The sequence below is a fragment of the Austrofundulus limnaeus genome, unplaced genomic scaffold (assembly GCF_001266775.1).
Source record: "Austrofundulus limnaeus strain Quisiro unplaced genomic scaffold, Austrofundulus_limnaeus-1.0 Scaffold173, whole genome shotgun sequence".
Classification (NCBI taxonomy): Eukaryota; Metazoa; Chordata; class Actinopteri; order Cyprinodontiformes; family Rivulidae; genus Austrofundulus; species Austrofundulus limnaeus.
The window spans coordinates 506960-529598 of NW_013952575.1; the positions used below are offsets into that span (position 1 = coordinate 506960).

The window sequence follows — 22639 nt, forward strand, 5'->3', positions numbered from 1 at the left end:
TTTTTAAAGCAGCGCTGCCTGAGAGGTCAAAGGTCACAAGCATTCACTGTTGGTTTTCAGCCTTATTTGCCCAATTTTTAAAAATCGTTTCAGAATCAAAATACTTTCTTGATCCCTGAGGGAAATTATATTTATTACAGCTGCAACCATTCAAATAATTTTATCGAAGAATAAAAGTTAATCACCCTAGAATAAAATAAAAGTAAAAACACTCTGAAGAAAAACAAAATAAATACACTGATGGACAAATAAACAGCATAAAATAAAATAGAAACAAAAAATAAGCAGTATGGTTTGGTGAAAAGGGTCTCATGAGATAATAAAAGTAGAGATGATTTTAAGGGATGTTGCACATGTTTGAGTAAATATTTGATAAACTATCTGCTGATGTTATGGACTATAGATGATGAAATCCCTAAATTCCTTGCAATGTATCTTGAGTAATAGTCAAACTGTTGGATTATTTGCGCACACAGTTGTTCACAAAGTGCTGAACCTCGCCCCATCCTTCCTCATGAACAACTGAGTCTTTCGGGGATGCTCCCTTTATACCCAATCATGACACTCACCTGTTTCCAGTGAACCTGTTCACCTGTACAATGATCCAAACAGGTGTTTTTTTGCACATTCCTCAACTTTTGTCGACCCTGTTCCAACATATTTGGAGCTTGTTGCAGCATCAAATTCAAAATGAGTGAATATTTGCAAAAAAAAACAAAGTTAATATATTATTATACATACTTTTCAACCTATGTTCAATTTGAATACACTACAAATGTTTTCAATTGAATATATGTTGAAAAATGTCAATGTACAATGCACAATAGTGTGCATTGCCAATGCAATGCACACTATTGTGATTCGTTTCCCATCCAAGTCATCTCAACTTTGCCATGCTTCTCCTCCTGCATACTTTGTCCTAGAGCTGCCATTGTAATTTATATCTGTAAAGCCCCTGTGCCAAATGATGGCTATGCCTTTTGGTGCCTGTAAAACTTATAGTTTTTGAAATATTAATGTTTAATAAATTATAATGGCAGTCAATGGAGCCTCATATTGGTCCAATACTGCCCCCTGCTGCATCTACACAATATGGTACTGCACCATAGTTTTACAATATTTAAACTCAGTACTTCAGTGATTACAATATTAATATGATTGTATTTTAATGTTTTACTGTAATACTGTCTTTATGATGTCCTATTGCTGTAATATATTGCACTTAAGTTTCAATAATGGCATTGGCAAGGTAAACTTTTTCTGTATACATACAATCCAATCCCTGGGATTGTCCTCTGCCACGTCTCATATAGTCTCATGATGAGCACTGTGGGCTTTCATGAGGGAGATCAGGGTTCAAAACCAGCTAATGCAACTTTAACTAAAAATCTCTTCAAACTTCATATTGTCACACAATTACCTTAATTACAAACACCTGCTGATGTGACAGGCACAAGAAAACACATTTGAACTTGGTCAAAGTTCATTCTGAAAGTCCAGTGCTCCTGCATACTTTGTCCTACAGCTACCATTGTAATTTCTATCTGTAAAGGTCATGTGCCAAATGATTGCTTTGCCTTTTGGTACCTGTACAACTTGTAGTTTTTGAAATATTAATGTTTAAACTTTATTCCAAATTCATATAATGAGAGTCAATGGGGCCTTGTCATGGTCCAATACTGCCCCCAGCTGTACTCAACTTGGTAGTGCAGCCTAGTGTTTTTATATTTAATCTCAATAGTTCAGTGTTTACAATACTAATATGATTGTATTTTGATGTTTTACTATAATATTGTCTTAATACTGCTCTATTGTTGTCATATTATGCATTTTGTGTCAATAATTGTATTGGCAATGTGGCCTCTTTCTGCACACATACAAACCAACCCCTGGCACCACACTCTGCCAAAGCTCCATCAGTCTAATGGTCTATGTCATGGAGTTTCATGTGGGAGATCAGGGTTCAAAACCCAGCTAATGCAACTTTAACTAAAAATCTCTTCAAACTTCATTTTGTCACACAATTACCTTAATTAAAAACACCTGCTGACGTGACAGTGGTTTAGAAAACATATTTGATCCTGGTCAAAGTTCCTTCTGCAAGTCCAATGCTGCAGGCAAAGTCATGCTGCAGTGACATGCTACTTGGCAATGCACACTTGTTTTCACATCGTAAAAACCCATGTCTAGTTGGAATTGGGGTTGTATGTTGTGTCAACATTTTAATTAAAAAACATGTTAGCTGTTTCTGTTCAGCTGAACTGAGTAAAGGTAACACATTTAATTTACACTGACTTAAAGTAAATGTAAACGTAAAGTAAATGTGTTACCTTTATTCAATTCAGCTGAGTGGAAACAGCTGACATATATTTTGAATTAAATCCACTACATCTGTTTGTTTTTTGAGTCACATATTGTTTATTGTTGTAACAACGCCGCCAAAGGCAAGGTGAACTATGGTTAAAATCATTCGCAGAGAAAAGTATTCAACGCTTTGGATAGTTTATGATTTTTTTTCTGTCAAAAATTAATGTAAAAATACATAAAAGATCAAGTAAACTCTAACATAAAAAACGTGACTTGAATTCACTTGTAAAAGTAATCTGTCTAAAACACTTTAAAGCTATTTATGTTCAGTTTGTTGCAGAAAAACTTTCGATTAAAAGCTATTAATTACTGTCCAAACTCAGTCAAATATAATATAATATAATATAATATAAATAAATAAATAAATAAATAAATAAATAAATAAATAAATAAATAAATAAATAAATAAATGAATGTTTGGATGTCTCTGATGTTTATTTGTGAAAGTATTTATGAATCTGGTGACACACACTTTGACTCACTCAGATGCTGAGTCATATTCATCTGGCATGCAGGTTTCTGTTATAAAATCCTTTTTTTTTTCCTTCATCGTGTTACAATGAATAATGTTTTCGTAGTAATCTGAACCCTTGAGCTTTTATCCATTGATGGACAACCTGAAAAAAAAAACATGTCTCCGATGATGAACGGAGTTGAACAACCGGCGATCAGTTTGCGTTGGCAGCTGAGGAGGGCTTGTCATGAGGGCGGCTCTTTCACTCCGCGTTTTTACGCACCATTTCAAAGCTTTAACTCCCTTCCTGTTCCTGCAGCGCTCAGAGTCTGGATGTATGCCGCGGACTGCACACGGGCTGTGCGCGTCTCTCAGCCTGGAGGTTGCAGACGTTGATATTATTTTTCACACACATTTTTTTTTTTGTCACACTTCGTCCCCCCCACGTCAGGACTGTTTTTCTCCTCTGCTTGGATACCGCTGGTTTAGGCATTAGATATGTGCTTGCAGGATGACGAGAACCCATTTCCTCTCCGCAGAAGTAAAATAAAATAGGCTTTCGCGCACACTGGATTTACTCCTGTCATTCCATATGAAGAAGTCAAAAGTAAGTGCTTTCTATTTTATTATGATTACAAATATTTGTGTTTGTTTTTTTTAGGGGGGAGGGAAAGCAGCTCAGTAGATGCGACTGTGCGCGTTCCTGCTGAGCTCCAGTAACAAGAACTGTTATTGATCACTTTAATAAGAAGCGACAGTGGTTTTGCGCAGAGAAACCTGCAGCTGTCTTCTTGACTTTTTTTTTAACAAACAGCTTAAATAAAAGTTTTTTTGTGTGCAAAACCTCGCTCCTGGTCATTTAAAAAAACTATTCAACGAAGTAGTGAGGCTTGTGTTGAAACGAACGCGGAAGAATCCGCAGGGAAACGGCGTGTTTTTGGGGGTCAGTGGGTAAGAACAGCCGCTGGTCGAGCAGACGCACCCGGCACGTTGACGCAGGAGCTGAGAAAGAAAGTGTCATATTAAGTAACCATAACTAGTGAATGATCCGGTGCGAAACGAGAGGACACAAAGTACTGAAAGGAATTAGAGCTCTTTATCAACTCCTTTCATCCACCGCTGAGCTGGTTTCCACACGGCTTTACACCGCACCTCAGGTCGGTGATGAACCCGCTCCTCTTTGGGTTGAACTGGTTCTTAGGGGCCAAAAGTGTGCAAACCGTGACATAATGACCTAACTTGAAACTTTGAGGCTTTAGGATACATTGTTTGTCTTGTAACAGGTGAGTGTCTTTATTTTTAGCTATGCATTTAGTTTTATTATGTGAGCTTAGTGGGACTAAGTGGAAACACATTTTCACATGCAAAAGATGCTATGCATTGATGGGTTTGCAGAAAGCCTGCATAAAACACCCTATAAGTACATTTATGATATCATTTATGATCTTCACACATGAAAGCCTGTCTGAGATCATAAACTATTTAAACTCTGCACAATTCTCCTTTTTTTTCTCCCAACAGTCTGCCTCCCTCCGCACAAACGCTGAGGCCCAATCCAATCTCTTAATCAGATTTAAAAACAAAAGGACTTTAAGCATGTTAATGTGGGTATAAGGGCGAGCATGCAGCAGAAGAATAAAAGTGTCTGAAGTCTCCTTTGCAGCTCCATCCTCTCATCAATCATATGTTGTGCCGCAGCAGAGCCTTTATACTTAATGAGTTTGCACATTAGTGCTCTGTCTGGCTGCTCTGCCAAACATCTTTGATTCATGCGCTCATAAAGTGCCAAAGCTTGTGGCGCTGTCCTCGTGTCATGGAAACAATGTGAGCATTTATTTGAAAGTTTTTATTTATTTATTCACTCTGTTTAAAGATACTTTAGCATTTCCTAGAATGATACTCATTCATATAGTAGTAGAGTTCTGTAAACTGGTCATTTTTCATAGGAGAGAGCGCATCGATGTTCAGATTCCAGGACAAGTGTTTTAGCCAAGCTTCAGCACAGGAAATGTGTCAGTGAGAGCAGGGAGTGTGTCCTTCACAACTTCACAGAACATTTAGCACCAGTAGGGAGCGCTAGTTTCCTGATGCCAGCCACACATGGCTTTAGGAGGTCTTAAGTGTTTGAACCCAAGTGACTCACTTGCAACAGAAATGAGATTTGACTGTATTTACTGAGTGGTCAGTCGTCAAGTGCTTGTTTCAGATTTTGGGGGTAAAATCAGTTAAGTTTGCAACATTCCTCGCAACTTCTGAGCCGCTTTCCCATGCAGGTGTAAAGACAAGGAAGGGAAGGACGCGTCTCAGAGTTTTGGCACGAGTGAAAAATTGAAGCTGGACCAGGGGTGCCCAAACATTTTCCCCAAAAGGGCCAAAATGAAAATCTATCTGGGGCTGCGGGCCAAATGCAGTGATATAATATTTGAAACACAAATACTTTTTAAGTAAAGTCCTTTATTTTTAACAATTAAACCTGCAGCCAGTGCAGTGGCCTGCTTTTGTTTTAGTCTGCGCAGTTGGAGAAAGTCTGCCATACGTTCAAGTAGCAAAGGCTCACAGGACATTAATGTCCCATGAGTCTTTGCTACTTAGATAAAGTCAGCATCATGAGTGAAGACTATCTGCACTACAGCCCCTTATATAGTCATTGGGCCAATAGATGAAATGACTAAGTGGAAATACTGTGTTTTTACATAGGACAACAGGTTACAGCCTAGTAAGTGTGTCAACTGTTGGTGGGCCAAATCAAATGGCTTGGCGGGCCAAATTTGGCCCGTGGGCCCCACTTTGGGCTCCTCTGGGCTAGACTGAAACAGAGGCGGTAAATCCACAGCTCCATTGCTCACATCATCCAGGCTCAGTTCACTTTCCTTTTTATTGTTGTGACCTTTGGTTTGCTAAGGACCAGCATGCAACTTTAGAATCCCACAAGAAAACTGGATCATTTTGTTTTTTACCTAGCTCCAGGAAACGTTTGTTTGTTTTTAAGCTTTGAAGTAGGAGGCAAAGCGAGAGAGAGAGAGAGGACAGCCACGCAACGCCGCATCATTTGATTTATTAAATCACATGTTCTGGGGAAGCATACAGGAGGTAGGCGTTGTAGCACAGACGGTGCTGATGTGTCCAAATTACACTCTTCCACTGAGCACATTTGAATGAATTAGTTAAATTGTTGATGAGATTTATGGAGGCCGAAACTTCCACAATTAAAATTAAAAGCAGAAATGTATAAATTCACAAATAAATAAATAAATAAATAAATAATCTCCCTTAGAGATAGGGTGAGAAACTCGGTCATCCGGGAGGGACTCAGAGTAGAGCCGCTGCTCCTCCACGTCGAGAGGAGCCAGTTGAGGTGGCTCGGGCATCTGGTAAGGATGCATCCTGGACGCCTCCCTGGTGAGGTATTCCGGACACGTCCCACCGGGAGGAGGCCCCGAGGAAGACCCAGGACATGCTGGAGGGACTATGTCTCTCGGCTGGCCTGGGAACGCCTTGGAGTTCCCCCGGAGGAGCTGGAAGAAGTGGCTGGGGAGAGGGAGGTCTGGGCCTCCCTTCTGAAGCTGCTGCCCCCGTGACCCGACCCCGGATAGGCGGAAGAAAATGGATGGATGGATGGATGGATGGATGGATGGATAAATAAATACACTTAAAATGCATCAATAATTTAAAAAAGGAGAACTTTACCTCATAATTAACTTTCATATTTATTTTTCCAGCTTAGTTCCAACAAATTATATAATTTAATTTAAATTTTACTGTTTAATTTTTTTTGTTTTATCCTTTTACTTGTAGATGCATTTGTGTCTCTTAAATTAGTTTTTTGTAATTGTTTTCCTTCACAAGTCTTTTTATTTCCATGTGTTTTTTACATTTTTCTGTCTCCTGATTTTACTTTACCTTATGCATTTCTGCCTCACTGTGTAAATAAAGTGGGCGGTCCTTCGTGGATCAGCTCCTCTCCTATTGGTCAACAGACAGGAGGCGGTAGTCATGTGCAGATTGATTGATTGTGCAATCAGACGAAGATGGTGCTTCTGAGTCCGGTGAAACCCTGTTGAATGGTAGTGATATTGGAAGAGTTCAGTTTTTAGTGCTTGTATGTCGGATTTAATGGAGGAAATATTCTCTCCTTTTATATTATGGCTGAAATCTCTTCATGCAGTTCAGAGAGGAGTTCGGCTTTTGTCTTGCCCATATCAGTGAGTGGCATGTATATTTGTCCCAGGCTGCAGAAAGGTCGTACCACATGGTGGGAGATGCAGCGCTAGCAGCAGGCCGCAAGCTAGGCTGGGAGGCATTTACATTTTTACTGTCTTTTTACAGGATTGTAAATGCCAGAAATAAAACAATCTTGTTTTAAACAAGTTTACAAAACCGTTAAAATGAAAAAAAAAAATCAAATAAATGTGCCTAAAAATACTGGATAATAATAAAACTCTGCGGGAGCCACCCTTGATATGACTTCCTCCATGTTCGTTCAAGCTGAAAGTCCTGTTTGGTTTTTTTTAAGTGGATCTGGTGACTTAAAGTTTCCATGGAGCTTAACTCCAGTCCCGTGGTTAATTATTTCTGTGGAGATGATTCATAATATCAGAGCCATTTGTGTGCAGCCGGTAAGTGACCCCGGCACATTGGTGGTTATTGACGTGTTCTTGTTGGGAAAAGACTGAAAAGGAGTTCAAATAGGAGTGGAAAAAGCACTTATCTAATAGTTACCAATATTTGTTGTAGCTGCTTTCCTTTCCCACGTTGTTCACTTTGAGTTTAAGTGCCTCCATACTTCAGCTTAACTACAAGTATAAATATTCTACCTTACTCTGTCAGAATCTGTCTTAAGTTGTTTTCAGTCTGTTCTTTTTAAGCGTAGAACAGTTTACTATCGTCAAGTTACATGCTTTTTTTTTGTGTGTGATCAATCCTTCGATTTATGTTCAAGTTTATGTTTGGGATTATTATCCCCCTGCTCCCCAGCTGTGCCAGCTCCCCATTCTGGGTGGGTTATTAAATCATTGCAGATGGCAGAATAAGTTTCAAACAGCATTTCATTAAACTCCTCTTTTACAGGAGCTTTGCTTGTCTCCAAACTCGTCTGACTCTTTCAAATATTGCAGTAAACAACTATAACACATCCACCCCTGCGGACAACTGGCTGCCAAAGTAGTCGATCAGTGATCTTTTTAAAGAGGCCTGTCAAATACATTCCATGTACAAAAAGCCAGTTTATGATGCCAAGAATCTGCACGCCCACGGCCCTGCCCTCAAATGTAGCTTGGCTCTGTACCAGACCTTGATGGGGCAAGATCCTGACAGCTGAAATGAGCTTCCTCTTTTAGCTGTCTGGACTCTGGACTGAAAAAAGGGGGAGGAGCGCTGTCATCGGGTTGGGGGGGGGCTTAGAGTAGAGCTTACATATTAAAAGGAACCAGCTGAGGTGGTTTGAGCATTTGACTGAGACGCCTGTTGTCCACTCCCCTTCTGGGCATGCCCCAATGAGGGGAGACCACAGGGCAGACCCAGAAATCACTGGAGGGAAAGCTTTGGGATCCCCTTGAAGAAGCTGCAGAGTGTTGTTGCAAACAGCAATGACAAGTCTTTGTACATGAAGGAATTGCAGGTTTCAAAGTAATCATTTCTGTCTTCATTCCAGGAGTTTGAACCTACTTCCATTAACTAACAAATATTAAGAGCTGAAAGCCTGGAATTAATTTTTAAACTGGTGTGTAAACTTAAGATAACCAGTTGGATCACTCATGCGGTCCATTGCTCTCAGGATACTAGCCTGGTAAAAACTAGACCCTTGTCCTTCACTTTGCTTCGTAAAAGGGTCTGGACTTGCGGCCAAAGAGAAGTGATTCTTGTTGGAGGCGTGGCCTCTGCTGAAGTGTCGTTGTGAAGGAGGCTAAGCTAAGAAGCTAACAGGAAATCGCATGTGTTGTAAACAACCCTACTGAGAGGAGAAAAGTATCGAGCCGAACGAGACGACTGTAAATGAGAGCTGCTGCTTTGTCAGACAAATTTATTTTAATTTGAAGCCTTATCAACACGGACTGGCTTCATTCACTTCCTCCACTGCCGTATGCTAAAATAACTAGCAGACACTGCGAAGATAATCTATGTTGTTCAAAACTCTGCCTTCTGTTTGCTGATTGGCCCAGGTAAAATAAACTACAAGCAGGAGTTTGTAAAAAAAAGTCTCTTTTGAAACTTGGCAAATAAAGCTAGTTGATGTTTCTCCTTGTTGAATGGCATGATCTGACTGTAAATGAAGTGTAGGCATTTCCCCCCTAATATTTTATGTACTCACATAAATGTTAAAGAAACATAATATTTCTTGTTTAGTGAAGGCAAAACCATTTGTTCAAAATCTGAAAATTGTTAAGTTTTTTTTGTTTGACTCATTACGCCTTCAAACTGTAAACTTAAATGTTTGTTTTAAAAATGTTCTAAGTTTTATTTCTTTGGCACGGGTGAGGGGTGTTGCCCCTCCAACTTTTCTTGTGCAATCATTTTTGTAAGCACTGTGGAAACATCAAAGCACATTTATAACCAAGTATTTATTGCTGAGCTTTGGTTAGGCAAACTCTTTCACTCTCTTAATTGTGTGAATTAAAAAAAAATGTTTAGAACCTTAAATAAACAGGTTCTTCTTCTCAGGTTCTTCTTCCATGAAGCAGCTCTGTTGTCCTCCATCCATATTTTCAGTTCCAGGCTGAGTCATTTCTACCTTCTCCTCTCTGTCAACGCTCTCTGGTTTCATTTAAAAGAGTCAATCATCAGATATTGTCCAAGATTAACCTTCAGGGTGGATATAGCTCGCTAGCAGCCTCGCGCCGATGACCTATTTGATGTCATCATTTACCCAGAATGCTTTGCATGTAAATAAAATGGCCCCGTCCGTGTAATATATTTTTAAACTTTTAGTTTAAAAATGATAAAAACTGAACATCCTACAGTATTTTTACAGTCTTTATTTTACAGCTAAAGTATATGTTTATCACATAAAGTCTAATGTTGCAACTAATCGGGGATCCCTTTAATAGAATATAAAAACTTGATCTGTGTTTTCCGCATGCATCCTAATGCATGAAGCATGTTGCATATTAATGGAATTGTTCGTGCTCCCTGAGCGATTAACAGACAGCTTGCTGCATGCATAGGATTTTAATAATGTTAGTAATACTGTTATCGGTGATTAGCAGCCCATCGTGCATATCTCAGGATGAATCACAAGTTCTAAGGAATTCACTACCTTCCGTTCAAACATCCTGTGTTTTGTTGAGAAGTTGGGCACACACAAATGAATGCATCCACTTAATTATAGTGTTTGAAAGTGACGTTCTAACGATTTAGCTGGAAGATGAAAAAATAATTACGCCGAGCTGTTGGGTGAGAACTCGTGAAGGTAAAAACGTGGCAGGACATCAGGTTGAGATTCTGCTAACAAGCACATTTACACAACTTGGCTTTCTTCCTCGTCAGCGAAGACGAATTTCCCTGCCGCACTTGGTGCATGTTAACTAGATTTGTCCCATCCCTTGTTTGTTGACATAGTAAGTAACACAGCTACATAAAGAGGCTCTAGGAAGATTATTAAACATCACATTTTCGCCTAAGAAAAACAAAGAGAGCATACTGTCATATGGTGCATTTCATCTTCATTTCCCCTACTGATACTTGAGATTTTGTGCTGGACATTAACAGGACATTGCGACTGCAGTCAAAGCATTTGTAGTTCAAGTAAACATGTACTTGAATAATGGCGCAATTAATTTTAGTAAATTATGATTGGGATCACTTCAGTGTTGTACATTTGTGGCCACATTTGTATCAATCTAAAACTGTATACGTTAAAAAAAAGAACACTTTCAGAGAGAAAAGAAGAAGATTATCCATCCTTTAGATTGTAATTCTTTAATCACATTGGGCAAAATTTCTGGTACTCTAAATTTGATTTAGTCCTCCATCTCAAACAACAAATACATAAAGGATGTTTTTTTTTCCAAAAAGGAAGAACATAACAAGGTTTTAGAAAAAGGTCAATGGCTGTAGTGTCTCGGTCTTGTAATACTGTGGTTGCAGGTATAAGCTCAGATTGCCTTGAAAGGCCATCCGTTTAAACAATTGCCAACTTTTTCATTTGAGTTTGCACGCTGCTACAACTTCTTGCAGCTGGAAGAACAACTAGGAGGCATGACCAGATTACTTTTTTTTCGTTGTACATTTTTTCTCCTATGTCAGAATTGTTGCAGAATTATTCACATTTTCACATGAACAAAAACCTTAAGATCAACAAATACTTGTTGTCCCAAACGCCAAACACAGTGACCTGACCTTCTCGGTCGCTGAACCCAGACTGTAGAACCTCGGGACTTCCACTCAATCACTGATCTGGGCCGTTTTTGAATCTTATCTTTAAATCCTTTTTACAGACATGCTTTTAATACCTATAGTGGTTCTTTCTCATTTTTGGTATTATTTTCCTGTTTTTATATATATTTTTATTTAAAGTACTTATGCACCTTTTGGCTGTTAGAAAGGGCTTTAAAAGTAAATACTGACTGAGCAATGGGTTATAATAATTTGTTTTTATGGAAAACTTCATGCTGGCATCTAGAATAGTATTCATTTAAAATCCTCTTTACATTTGATTACATGTGAAAAACCTTTAACACCATTTTAGAACATAGGGTTAACCTTTTCTGATTACTGTCATATCCTGATTTGGTGATGCAATAGTTTTGACAAAGTTAACAGTGAAGTTTGTTATAAGTTAATCCATTGTGCTCTAGACATTGTCTAATTTGAATATAAACTATTTTCTAATACCAGAATTTTATTGAAGTAAATACTTTATATTTCTTCAATGTTGTACAATTCAATCCTGTTCCTTTTTTAGTACTTCATTTAACTTTTTCTTCTGATTTCTATCTACTTAACTCTTTCTCACAAATGATCCATAATGCATTAGGGAAATGTTGATGTATGGGTTGCCTTTTCTAATTTTTACCTCCACCAAGGGGAGGAGGTAATGGTTTCGGTCGCGTATGTCTATCTGTCTGTCTGTCGTTCTGTCTGTGGACAAAATTACTCAAAAACCTGTGGACGGATTCTCATGACATTTTTTACCACATGTGAGTACTTGGGCCAAGGAACACACCTTTAAATTTTGGTGATGTTCCGGATCAAGATGCGGATACAGGATTTGTTTATCTTTTAATTCCAGCGAATCAGTAGGGCTATGCAGTGTCATTGCGTCACACGCATGCCTGTATGAAACAGGAAGTACAAGTCGCAAACTCCCTGGGACTACACATCCCAGTATGTCTACTATCACGAATGTTGTGATTACTCTGTTATCAACTACTTCTGGCGATGTTACATGCTGTCTGGAGATGTACAAAAAGAAATGTGATTCTCTTCACGTTACGGGAATAACAGGACGCCGACAGCAGGAGGAGGCTCCTGCTGCAGCCAAGGGAAGCTGCACTGTCCGTGGGAACAGCTGATCAACCTTGTGAGGTACCCCCTCCACATAAGAACTTTATTGTGTGATTGCTCTGAAGTTCGTGGGAGTGTTTGTGCTGAAAGCGCTCACACGATGTATTTTGCTTTGATCACTTGCTTAAAAAAAAGCCACTCGCTTCATGAGCCGACTGTACCAGGAAGCACTTTATAAAGAGAGTCAAACCATTACAAACTCAGAAAAGGGGATAAAACAGGCGTTTTACATGGTGGAATGTGATTGATGAAAATTTGGGAGCTTAATCCGAGACCAGTTTGACCATGATTAACGTCAGGTGATGAGTCTGACTTTTTTTTTCACATTGGACTCCACCGTGAAGAAATTCCGTACATACTGCTTGCTCAAATGTTCGCTACATCAGAACATATTCGGTAAATGTGTTTCCACCTCTGCTTTTGTGCATTAACACCATTACAGGATGGGGGAAATAGGTCTTGGCGGAGGTTTGCTTCTAGGTTTTATTTTATTTTATTATTATTTTTTTTGTGGGGGGGGGTTGTATTTGAAGTAGTGGATGCGCAATGAAAAGAACAACTTCTTAATCAGAGCTGTTCTGGATACAAACCATCTTTTTGGCATTTGTTTAGTCTCTGGCTCCTGCATTAAAATTGCAGGGGTTATTTGTAAAAAAAAATTAAAAAAATAAAATCCCCTGGAGAACGTTTGTGTGGTTGAAACACATCTAAAGCACACTGCTGTTTCGTCTTTCCCCTGCAGCATTGTAGTTTGGGTTTTCCCCATTAAAATCTCTAATACTCTCCAGATCACTCCAACATGGTGGAAAACATGAAGTTGAAAGGACATGTTATGGTACATGCTGATTTTTGGATTTATTTGTAGCAGGAACACAGCAGGGGCTCTATTTCCACTAAAGCCCATGTTGAGATCTCTTTTCCTTAACCACAAGACAATTTTATTTTTTTATGGCATGTATTGAGTTACAAACACATCAGAGCCAATTGCTTTTAAGTTGGATGCATTGAGCTGTGTCAGTAACAATGTACTGTTAGGAAGCAATAAATGCAACAGCTTACATGTTGCTGTAGCAGATTAATTGATCTTAGGCCACATGAATTTTGCTTCCTGATTTTTAGCTTTTGTTAAAATATTTCATTCGGGTCAAAGGAAGATGTGTGTTTGTCTCCCCTTGTGATTGTTTTCTCCTCAGTGTATACCTGCCTCTGTGTTCTTCTCTAACTCCTCCCCTGCACACCTGATCCTCGCGTCTCTTCCCCAGGTGATTCCAATTGTGTACTTGTTTGCTCACCTTTAAATTCTGTTCCCTGTTTTCCCTCCTCCGTCTGTTCATTGTGCCTCTTGCTGCCAGTTTGGGTTGTCTCCTTGTTGTTGTGTGGTCCACTTTTGTTTTCGTGAGTTCCCTGCCTCGTCAGCATTTTTCTTTGTAAAATAAATCTTTTGTTTGTTTGTTTTTTAACTCAAGTGTCAAGCTCCCTGGGATTTTATACATGCAAACCCAACAAGATGTCAGTGGAGGCCAGATTTCTATACTCCCAGATCATGTATAAAATAAAAGTTTTCAGCATTTGTCTTCAAGGCATTTGATTATTTTGTGGATTCAAGCATTTATTTTATTTCTAACTCTGTCAACTAACAAAAAACACAGCTGATAATTTAACTAATGCACATAATTTATTAATATAGTTTTGTAATTTTATTTCTATTTTTTTGTAATTTACATAATATAATGCAACTCACTATAATACAGACTCAAGCTGAGCTTGTTTCCCTGAAAGTAGATGGTCCCATTTGGGCAAGTGATCTTTGCAGTTGACGGGGAGTTTCTTGTCGTGTGGGCGGAGTTTGTCCTAACTGTGATTTGTGCAATTGACTTTTCTTGTGGGGCAACTGAAAATGGGAAGGAACGGTAAGAGTAAAACTATCGTGATAAGATAAGGTTTATTGTCACTGGCATCATATTTTGTGCAGTATTGGGACAAAATTGTGGTGTCGTCCCACCCCAATGCCCCTCCACCACCCCAAAAAAAATATATATTTTTTGACAGCCAAGAAGAGCATTACACTTTAATAATAACACTTTAATGATAAAAAAAACTATTTTAGTAAGCGTGATGACTTGCGGCAGATCTCGTCCTGATCGTAGAAACTGTCTGCGAGAAACCAGAAGATAAATCGAGGTGCCTCAAAATCGGGTGACATTTAGGTCAGCAAAGGAGGTCACTAACCCTTGGCCTCAGAAGAATCTGAGAGAGATGTGTGAAGTATTTTTCTACCACAATGGGATGAAGAACCACATTTTACTTTCTAACTAGCAAACCAGGCTGACACAATAAATAAATACTGGCTAATTACTTTTACCTTTCTTTAACAAGTGTCAGTTTACAGTTTGTATATCCGTGATGATTCAAACTTGGTACTATTTCCTGAACCTGCTGGTGTTTTTAGCAAATTAAGATTTATGTTTTTGATTTAAGAAGTCTACTTTTGAAATGGTTTTCTCAGATTAGCCATTATTAGCTTCTCAAGGTTCAGCTCTATATTTTTATTTCATTGTTCATGCAAAGTTTTTTTTTTTCAGTTATTTTTTTAAAGAACTTTTATACCATTTGCAATACACTGTTTAAAACAAATCTTTTAAAAATCCTGCCGAGAGTGATTTATGGAAGACTGGCAGTGCTACAGCTACCTGTCTCTGGTGTTTGTGCTTGTAAATAACCAAACAATTCAATGTTATCAACTGTGTATGTGAGACAATAAAAGTTGCGTAAGGGTCTTTGAAGTAGTGTTTTCCAAGTTTTGAGGATGGAGCTAGAATTACGGCAATCCACTTTGGTCTTAGTTGCGTTGGCTGATCAGAACTGTCAAACTTAAAGGGGACTTATTATGCAAAGTTCACTTTTTAAAGGTTTTCTTTACTCAACTTTGTATGTACTTCTTAAAAAACAGTCCTGGGACCAAAAAATGCACCCAGGGGCATATTTACTGTAAGTAAATGTATTTTTAATGTATATTAATGACAAGTTTTATACTTCGGTCATTTTGTGATTTCACAAGCTGTACGACAACCCACCGGAACCTGCGTTCAGCCCCTTACCTAGCAACCCCCTGGGTGAGACTCCTCCTCCTCAGTATAAAAAGCCGTCATGGTGTTGTGTAATGTGCAGCTCATTTCACAACAAGCCTCCAATAGGGCAATGGGTAGAGTGTTGGACCAGAGAGTGGGAGACCAGGGTTTGAGACTGACATGTACACAATTTAATTATTTATTTATTTTCATTCGTTATGAACACATTTTCTCATGTACCTCTATTGTTTAGCTTATTAAAGCCTTTTTAAAGCCTATTTGTTAGAGTTTCTGAGGTATTTTGACCGCTGCTGCTCCCTGCTCTGGTAACAGCGCAGAGCAGAGGAGGGAGAAAAAAAAGAAGAAGCTGCGACCACGACTCTGCCTCTGGGTCTCATATGGTTGTACAACGGAGCTTCTGCTATTATTAGCCATGCTAACGTAAACGCTGGCTTTGGAGGGCGGAGTTAATGTCAACAGATTTTTGGAGGGCGTTACCAACAGAGCTCATTAACATAAACAGCTCTTCTGAACGGAAGTCAGAGCAGGCAGAACTAGAAAATGGGAAATTTTATTATCTGAGAATTATTTTGTGCATTAAATTGAATATGGTCTGGATAGCCCACAGACATACCATAAACATTTCTAGGACCCATAATTGGTCTCCTTTAACTGTAGTTCTCCAAACTGATTCCATACAAAGTTCACTTTACAGCAAGGAAGATATTGTTTAAAACTTTTGCGAAAAACACAACTTCAAAATGGCCAAATAGTTATTTTAATTGATGTTTCTTTACCACACTGAAAGGGAATGAACAGCACTACAAAGTATTAGCTGGGATCTGCTCTGTAACGTCTGGACAAGAACAAAAGCCTGGTGTTTTCCCTGCATGGCCTTCATCATGTACACTGTTTAATCCCTATTAGAAAACATGAAAACCAAGTTCTGTTGGATAAATTTCAAAACAGTCATGCAGGCAGAAGATTAAGATATAAAAAAAATCAATCTCTTTTAACAAAGCAGGCTGCTCTAGTGGACTAATGCCATGCATGGTCCTGGGTTTTGCTTTTATAAGATTATGTGAAAAATTGGGCCACAAGACCTGCAGTCTGGAGAGCCTGTTCAGCTAGACACCTGAGCTTCAAAGAGGTGCTGGAAAACATGACAAGGGCGATCATCCTCTGCATTAGAGACAGAATGACCTGACAGTGTTGGATAGGAGCAAGGGTATATCTGCATGGATCAGAAAACATCTTCTCTAGCATAAAACCGGTTGATTATATTATTATCCTTAATTAATAAGGCAAGTCCCATTGACATCACAGATCTTTTTTGTAATCGAGGCCTGGATGTCAGTCCGGGACTGAAGCGTGTTCTTGGATCATTCAGAAAGAACAAGGAGGGAGCAAAGGGGGTTGAAGAGGCCTGTGATGCCCCTCTAAGCTGCCAAGGATGGTTAATAACTGAACCGGGCAGGCCGACTTGTGAACAAAAGCCTGCGGTGCCGCGGTTCAAAAACTGATTATGAACTGATGACATCAGTGAGCGACTGCAGGATTAATGAACAAACGGATTCATTACCGAGGGAATATTGGTTGATATGAAACAGCAACTTAGTAGTTCATTTAAAAAATATTGAACCACAGGATCGCTAAAGTAAGTTATTTCAGTTTGATATGAGGCAGATGTTCGTCCTTTTATAAATATGTCGCCTGTTTTGGTTCCGTGCTGCCGGGTTAATTTATAAACGCGTACATGTGAGCCGGACCTGGCGGGGTTTACCTGTGATTTATGAATGACCCAAGAGAGCTTTAAGATGGACTGGTCTGTGTGGCCATGCATGCTTTTGGTCTGTGGGAGGAAACCGGAGTACACAGAGAAACCTATGCAAGCACAGATAGAACATGCAAACTCCATACAGAAAGACCCCAGGTCTAAAATAGTGATTAAACTGTGTGACAACAACTGTTACATGTATTAAAATCCTGGGGACCATCATTACTGTTGTAAACAGTGTGATTCTCTCTGAAGGGCAGCTGTGTCTTTAATCTCACAAGGTCAGCGAAGGGACATGGGGGGAAGATTAGTGAGCTGAAGTCATAATGGTTGTCTCACTGAGGCCATGCTGTTTGTTGTTGTGTTTGGCACAAGTTGTGTTTGGAGGCCAGGAGTCTTTATTTTTTTTCTTCTTCTTTTGGAACATTCAGAAGGAAATTATGCTTGCTTTACATGACTAATATAACCAGGTTCTGCAGATAAAGTATTTAAAAGAAATAACAAGGTAAAAGTAAAAATACCTTTTACAGAAAATGACTTGTGGAAAATTAAAGTAAAAGTACTTTTGCACACACTCTAAGAAATAAAGTGTTGAATTTACTTAACCAAACTTGTTAACTGAACCAAGTTGAGTAAATATAAAGTTGCTCAATTTACTCAACTCGGTTTAGTGAAACCAGTTGACATGGTTAACTAAATTCAACACTTTTTTTAAAGTGCATAAACAACTCCTATCATGATAAGTTCTGGTCATATTTAAATTAGTATTGTGTAACTAGGTGTTAAATGTTAAAGTAAAATGTAAAAGTATCATTTATGTTTTGAATGTAACAAAATAATAGAAGTAAGTTACTTAAAAATAACATGGTAAAATTACAAATCCTCAAAAACAATTCCTTATACACTATAACACAGTGAATTTACTTATTTACTTTACAACTTTGAATATAACCAAGATGACGTGTCATCTAATTTCTTGCTGAAATGTGCTTACAATAAAAGGCGGTTCTTGAAGAGTGTTGGACATGCACTAGACCAGATTTTATGTTTGTTTTGTTTTTTGCCTTTTTGTTGGTGTTGCCGCATCAGAGATAACCCAAGCACAGATGTTAGTTATTGGAGACTTGATGTTCTGAAGATTTAAAGCAGGAAATGACTAAACTAGTTAATATGTTGGCTTTATCATCTAAGTCACATGCAGGTAACCTGGACAGTTTAGCTTTAAAATACGTTTTCAACTGTTTATTTACAGTCAAAATACAGCCATTAAATGCTGAAACATCTCAGCATTCACAGATTTTTATTATTTGATTGTTTTATTGTTGCAGTTTCTTGCCAAAAACCACCAGACTTGGACAGTTTTATGGTTCCTTTATGCTCTTATGTTATGAGCCTGGAAATGTGTATTTGCAAAAAAAGTGCTTTACACAGATTATTAGCTAAGTACTCAGTGTTTTTCCCAGCACCACCTTGTCCAGCTTTACCTGGCAGCAGCCCATGATAAGCATATTTGTATTTTGAGGAGCTATAACTTGTAACTTGTCCAATGGATTTTGGCTTTAATTTTTGGCTTTGTGAAGCAGTTACATTTTGTTCAAAACAGTTACTCCCCATGCTTTAAACAACATTAACTCTACAGCCAGGCTGTTAGCTAAGATTTTGGGAGAAGTCAACACTTTAGATAGGGATCTTTTGAGATTGTGGCAACAACAATTGTGCCTTCCTCTGGCTTCATAAACTTGCGGTCCATGCTTTGTGCAAGCTCACAGCTGGATCTGAATCAAAGTTTTGCCCAGAACCAAAGCTCCCCACCCTAATTCTGATTGGCTGAAGCTTATCTAGTGTGAAAGTGAAAGCTGTGCATCATCCAGAGAAACGTCTGTTAATCTTGACAATTAGGAAGATTGGCATGGTGCCCTGTGGGCATTGGCCCCAAGTTTACATATTAGCATCTTGGCCATCATTTCATATGGATCAAACTCTGGGTCTCAATCAATATTTACATGCTACAGAACCTGTGAAGCTTGTGTCAAAGAATCAAGTGATCTGTGTTCATTCCTCATGCTGTATAATACATTGTTTTTAGTTACGTGTAGTTCCTAATGAAAGTGGAAAATGTTCTCATTAAATCAGCAGAACCACCTTGCCTAGTTTTGAAAGATTGGGCCTTTTGCAAGAACCATTCATACAAACAGGTTTGTTCTTAAGTTGTGCGTACGAGTGATTTAGGAGAACTTGTGGCATTCACCAGTTGTTTCGCATTCTAAGATTTTTTTCAGATACGTACAAAATTTACGAGTCCAGACCTGTCGAATATTTTACGAGCAGTCAGTCTGCTGTTATCTAGACGGATTTTCTTCACTAATAACTTTATATTTCATTATTTAGAAAATATTTTGAGTTTAAAATAAATCACACTCCATAATTATTTTGACAATAGGTTATTCTGTTTGAATTGGAATTATAGTTTTAAATGTAACTAACAACATAAATTGATTAAATTAAATTGGCTTTTAATGCTGTTGTATAACACTACAATATTAATATGAAGATCTCAAACTAAAAACCAATTTAAATGATGCATTAACTGAAGTATGGAGACATTTTAAAATGCTTATTTTCAGAACCGCATCTACTTGCGATGGTCGAGAGGCGGCCAGGCGGGGTGGGGGTGGCAGTGGTGTGCGACTGCTCTTCTTCTGAATAAATGAAAACTATGTAACACAGTTGTTTACAGTCATAATTCCATTCCTCTGCTTTAGCATGTCCTAGTTTAATTTCACAGCTGACACGGCTAAAAATGACAGATTTTCTTTTCTCGATCTCAGACAGCAGGACTTCAATCTCCGAACTCGTAGATTCGGAGATTGAATCCGAATCTACGAGTAGATTTATCTTTTTACTTTTTGCTGTCATTTTCATGAATGGACACTTCCTGATATCTGAGGCAGGAAACATAGCCTTATATGGTGTTTTTGGGGAGGTAATTAGGCTAATCTCTTCTCTGCGTGCACGAGCAGCTGGATAGAACAGGTGGAATTTACGCAGCTCATTTACACACTTTTCCTGAAGATAGAAGAGTTTGTTGAATTTGACATGACATGTTCGTACGAACCCTTCGTACGAACAAAAGTAAGAGAAATTTAGGATAAGAATACGAACATGTTCTTGCATGAGGCCCATTGAGATTGCTCACCCCCACCAATGCCCCTTTTCCACTAGTGCCACTTAGTGTAGTGTCAGTATGGTTCCAAGCCATTTCCATTAGACCAGATCCATGGAACAGACACTTTTTAGTACCTACTTCATTGTGGTTCCAACCKGCCCCAGCTGACAACAAAATGCGGCGTCAGAACACTGTTCGTCACTGATTGGCTAAATTTTTGCAAATGTTTAAAATTTCAAAAGTTATTCATCAAATGTGTTTCCATCTCTCATTTTGCCCATTAATTTTTTTTTCAAAATATCTAAAAACCACCTCCACCAACTGCCCAAAACACACCCATTGGAACTGGACTGGAACATCAGTGGAAAACCAACCGTACCGACCCGTACCTTCACCGACCATTCCGACAATACCCCATGGAAAAGGGGCATAAGTCATTTGAGGCAACTACAATTTTAAGCGTCATTTAAAGTACAAGCATATCTGCCATTGATCCGAGCAGAACAATGCTGCCCCTCATCAGCCTAATAGTGTTTTTGTCTATTGTACAGTATATATGCTTAAGGCAACACAGAGATGCACAGGAGGCTGCATGAGAACTGAGGCAGTGGAGGTAGCATGAATAAAATGTATATATAAAGTAAACACCTCAAAGTATAAAGATAATGATTTAATAAAAATTGTTTATTTTTTGTGGTAGACCACAAATGGCCACTTGAAGTAGACATATAATGCTTTAAAATCCTCCTTCTTCACATTAAAATAATTCATTTGGGGTCTTTATAGTGGAACTGCAATGCTTTGGTCTGAATTCCTTCTTTTTGTAAGTCCACAAGCCCCTCTTTCACCCCTTTTCTAAGCGGTGTCTCAAAGCAGCTCATTTTGATGCTGTCTCTTTACATCCAAATGAGGCACTTTACACTCTACCCCACTCCAGCTTCCAGACCAGTTCTTTCCAGTTTGAGAGGGATTATGTTTTCTAGATTCATAGAAACATTTAATTTACAAATAAATTAAGACTTGAACAAGGGAAGACTTGTCCATCCAGTCTTACATGTCTGACCCAGAGCCCGAGGAGAATGAAGACGAAAACAAAATTGTAGTTTGTAAATCTAGACTTTATTTGGCAATTCTGTTGTAAATAATTTGATGTAATAGTTCATCAAACGTCAGAGAGAAAAAAACTGAACAGATTGAAAAATATGACCCAAAAAAAGAATATAAAGATATCTTTGCAGCACCAAGAGAGACCATATATATATATATATAGTCTGCACTTCTAGAAACTTAGGTACACAACAAAATGCATTTAACAGCTAAACAAGAGGCTTTTGCAGATATGTCCCCTTTAATTCATAAAGCTAGATGCATTAAGTCAGTGGTGAGAAAAACTAACCAAAATATTTGTAGCGTTTTGTGTTTCTGTGTTCGTCCTCATCGGTTTGTGTTTTACCTGCTCCTCTGTATTTCTCCTCAGCCCCACCCACTCCTGCTTGTCTCCTCACAGGTGTTTCACATTTGTGTCCGTATGGTGTGTCTTTGTACTTGAGAGTCAGTTCTGCATTGTGTTGGCTCCCTTCCACCTGTTTTTTGTTTTTTCCTCCTTGTGAGGAATCCTGGTAAATTAGCATGTTTGCTGCCACAACAGCTTTTGTTTTTTGTTTGTTTAATAAATTTACTCATTTTACTGAGTTCTATGCCTGCTTCTGGGTTATACTTCTTTAACAAAACCAGACAATATTAGCGTCACTAACGCCTAAACCCCTACACAAGTTCAATTTTTCTTTAGAAAATGGGGCAATATGTATTAATATTTACATGTAAATGGTTAACATTATAGCCAATTTCCATCTCTAGTCCCATTGACTGGTTGATGTTAAAACACAATACAGGGATAAAAAACACAATGGAAACACAAAAAATTAGCATATTGTTATAAAGTTCATTATTTTCTGTAATGTACTGATAAACATTAAACTTTCATATATTTTAGATTCATTGCACACCAACTGAAGTAGTTCAAGCYTTTTATTGTTTTAATATTGATGATTTTGGCAAAAAAGTAAATAAAAATCAAAAATCCCTATCTCAAAAAATAAGCATATTTCATCCGACAAATAAAAGAAAAGTGTTTTTAATACAAAAAAAGTCGACCTTCAAATAATTATGTTCAGTTATGCACTCAATGGGCCTCATGCAAGAACATGTTCATATTTTTATCCTAAATTTCTCTTACTTTTGTTCGTACAAAGGATTCGTACGAACATGTCACGTCAGATTCAACAAACTCTTCTATCTTCAGGAAA

General features: G+C 38.3%; 1 protein-coding gene across 1 annotated transcript in view; it reads left to right on the plus strand.

Moving 5' to 3' along the window:
- Window positions 1-3016: 3016 nt before the first annotated feature.
- Window positions 3017-22639, plus strand: part of kitlga (kit ligand a) — a gene marked incomplete at its 3' end in the record, with an annotated part of 72217 nt that continues 52594 nt past the window's right edge. Inside the window, 1 exon segment of the mRNA XM_014017616.1 lies at window positions 3017-3428. Coding sequence (XP_013873070.1) covers window positions 3414-3428 — 15 coding nt within the window.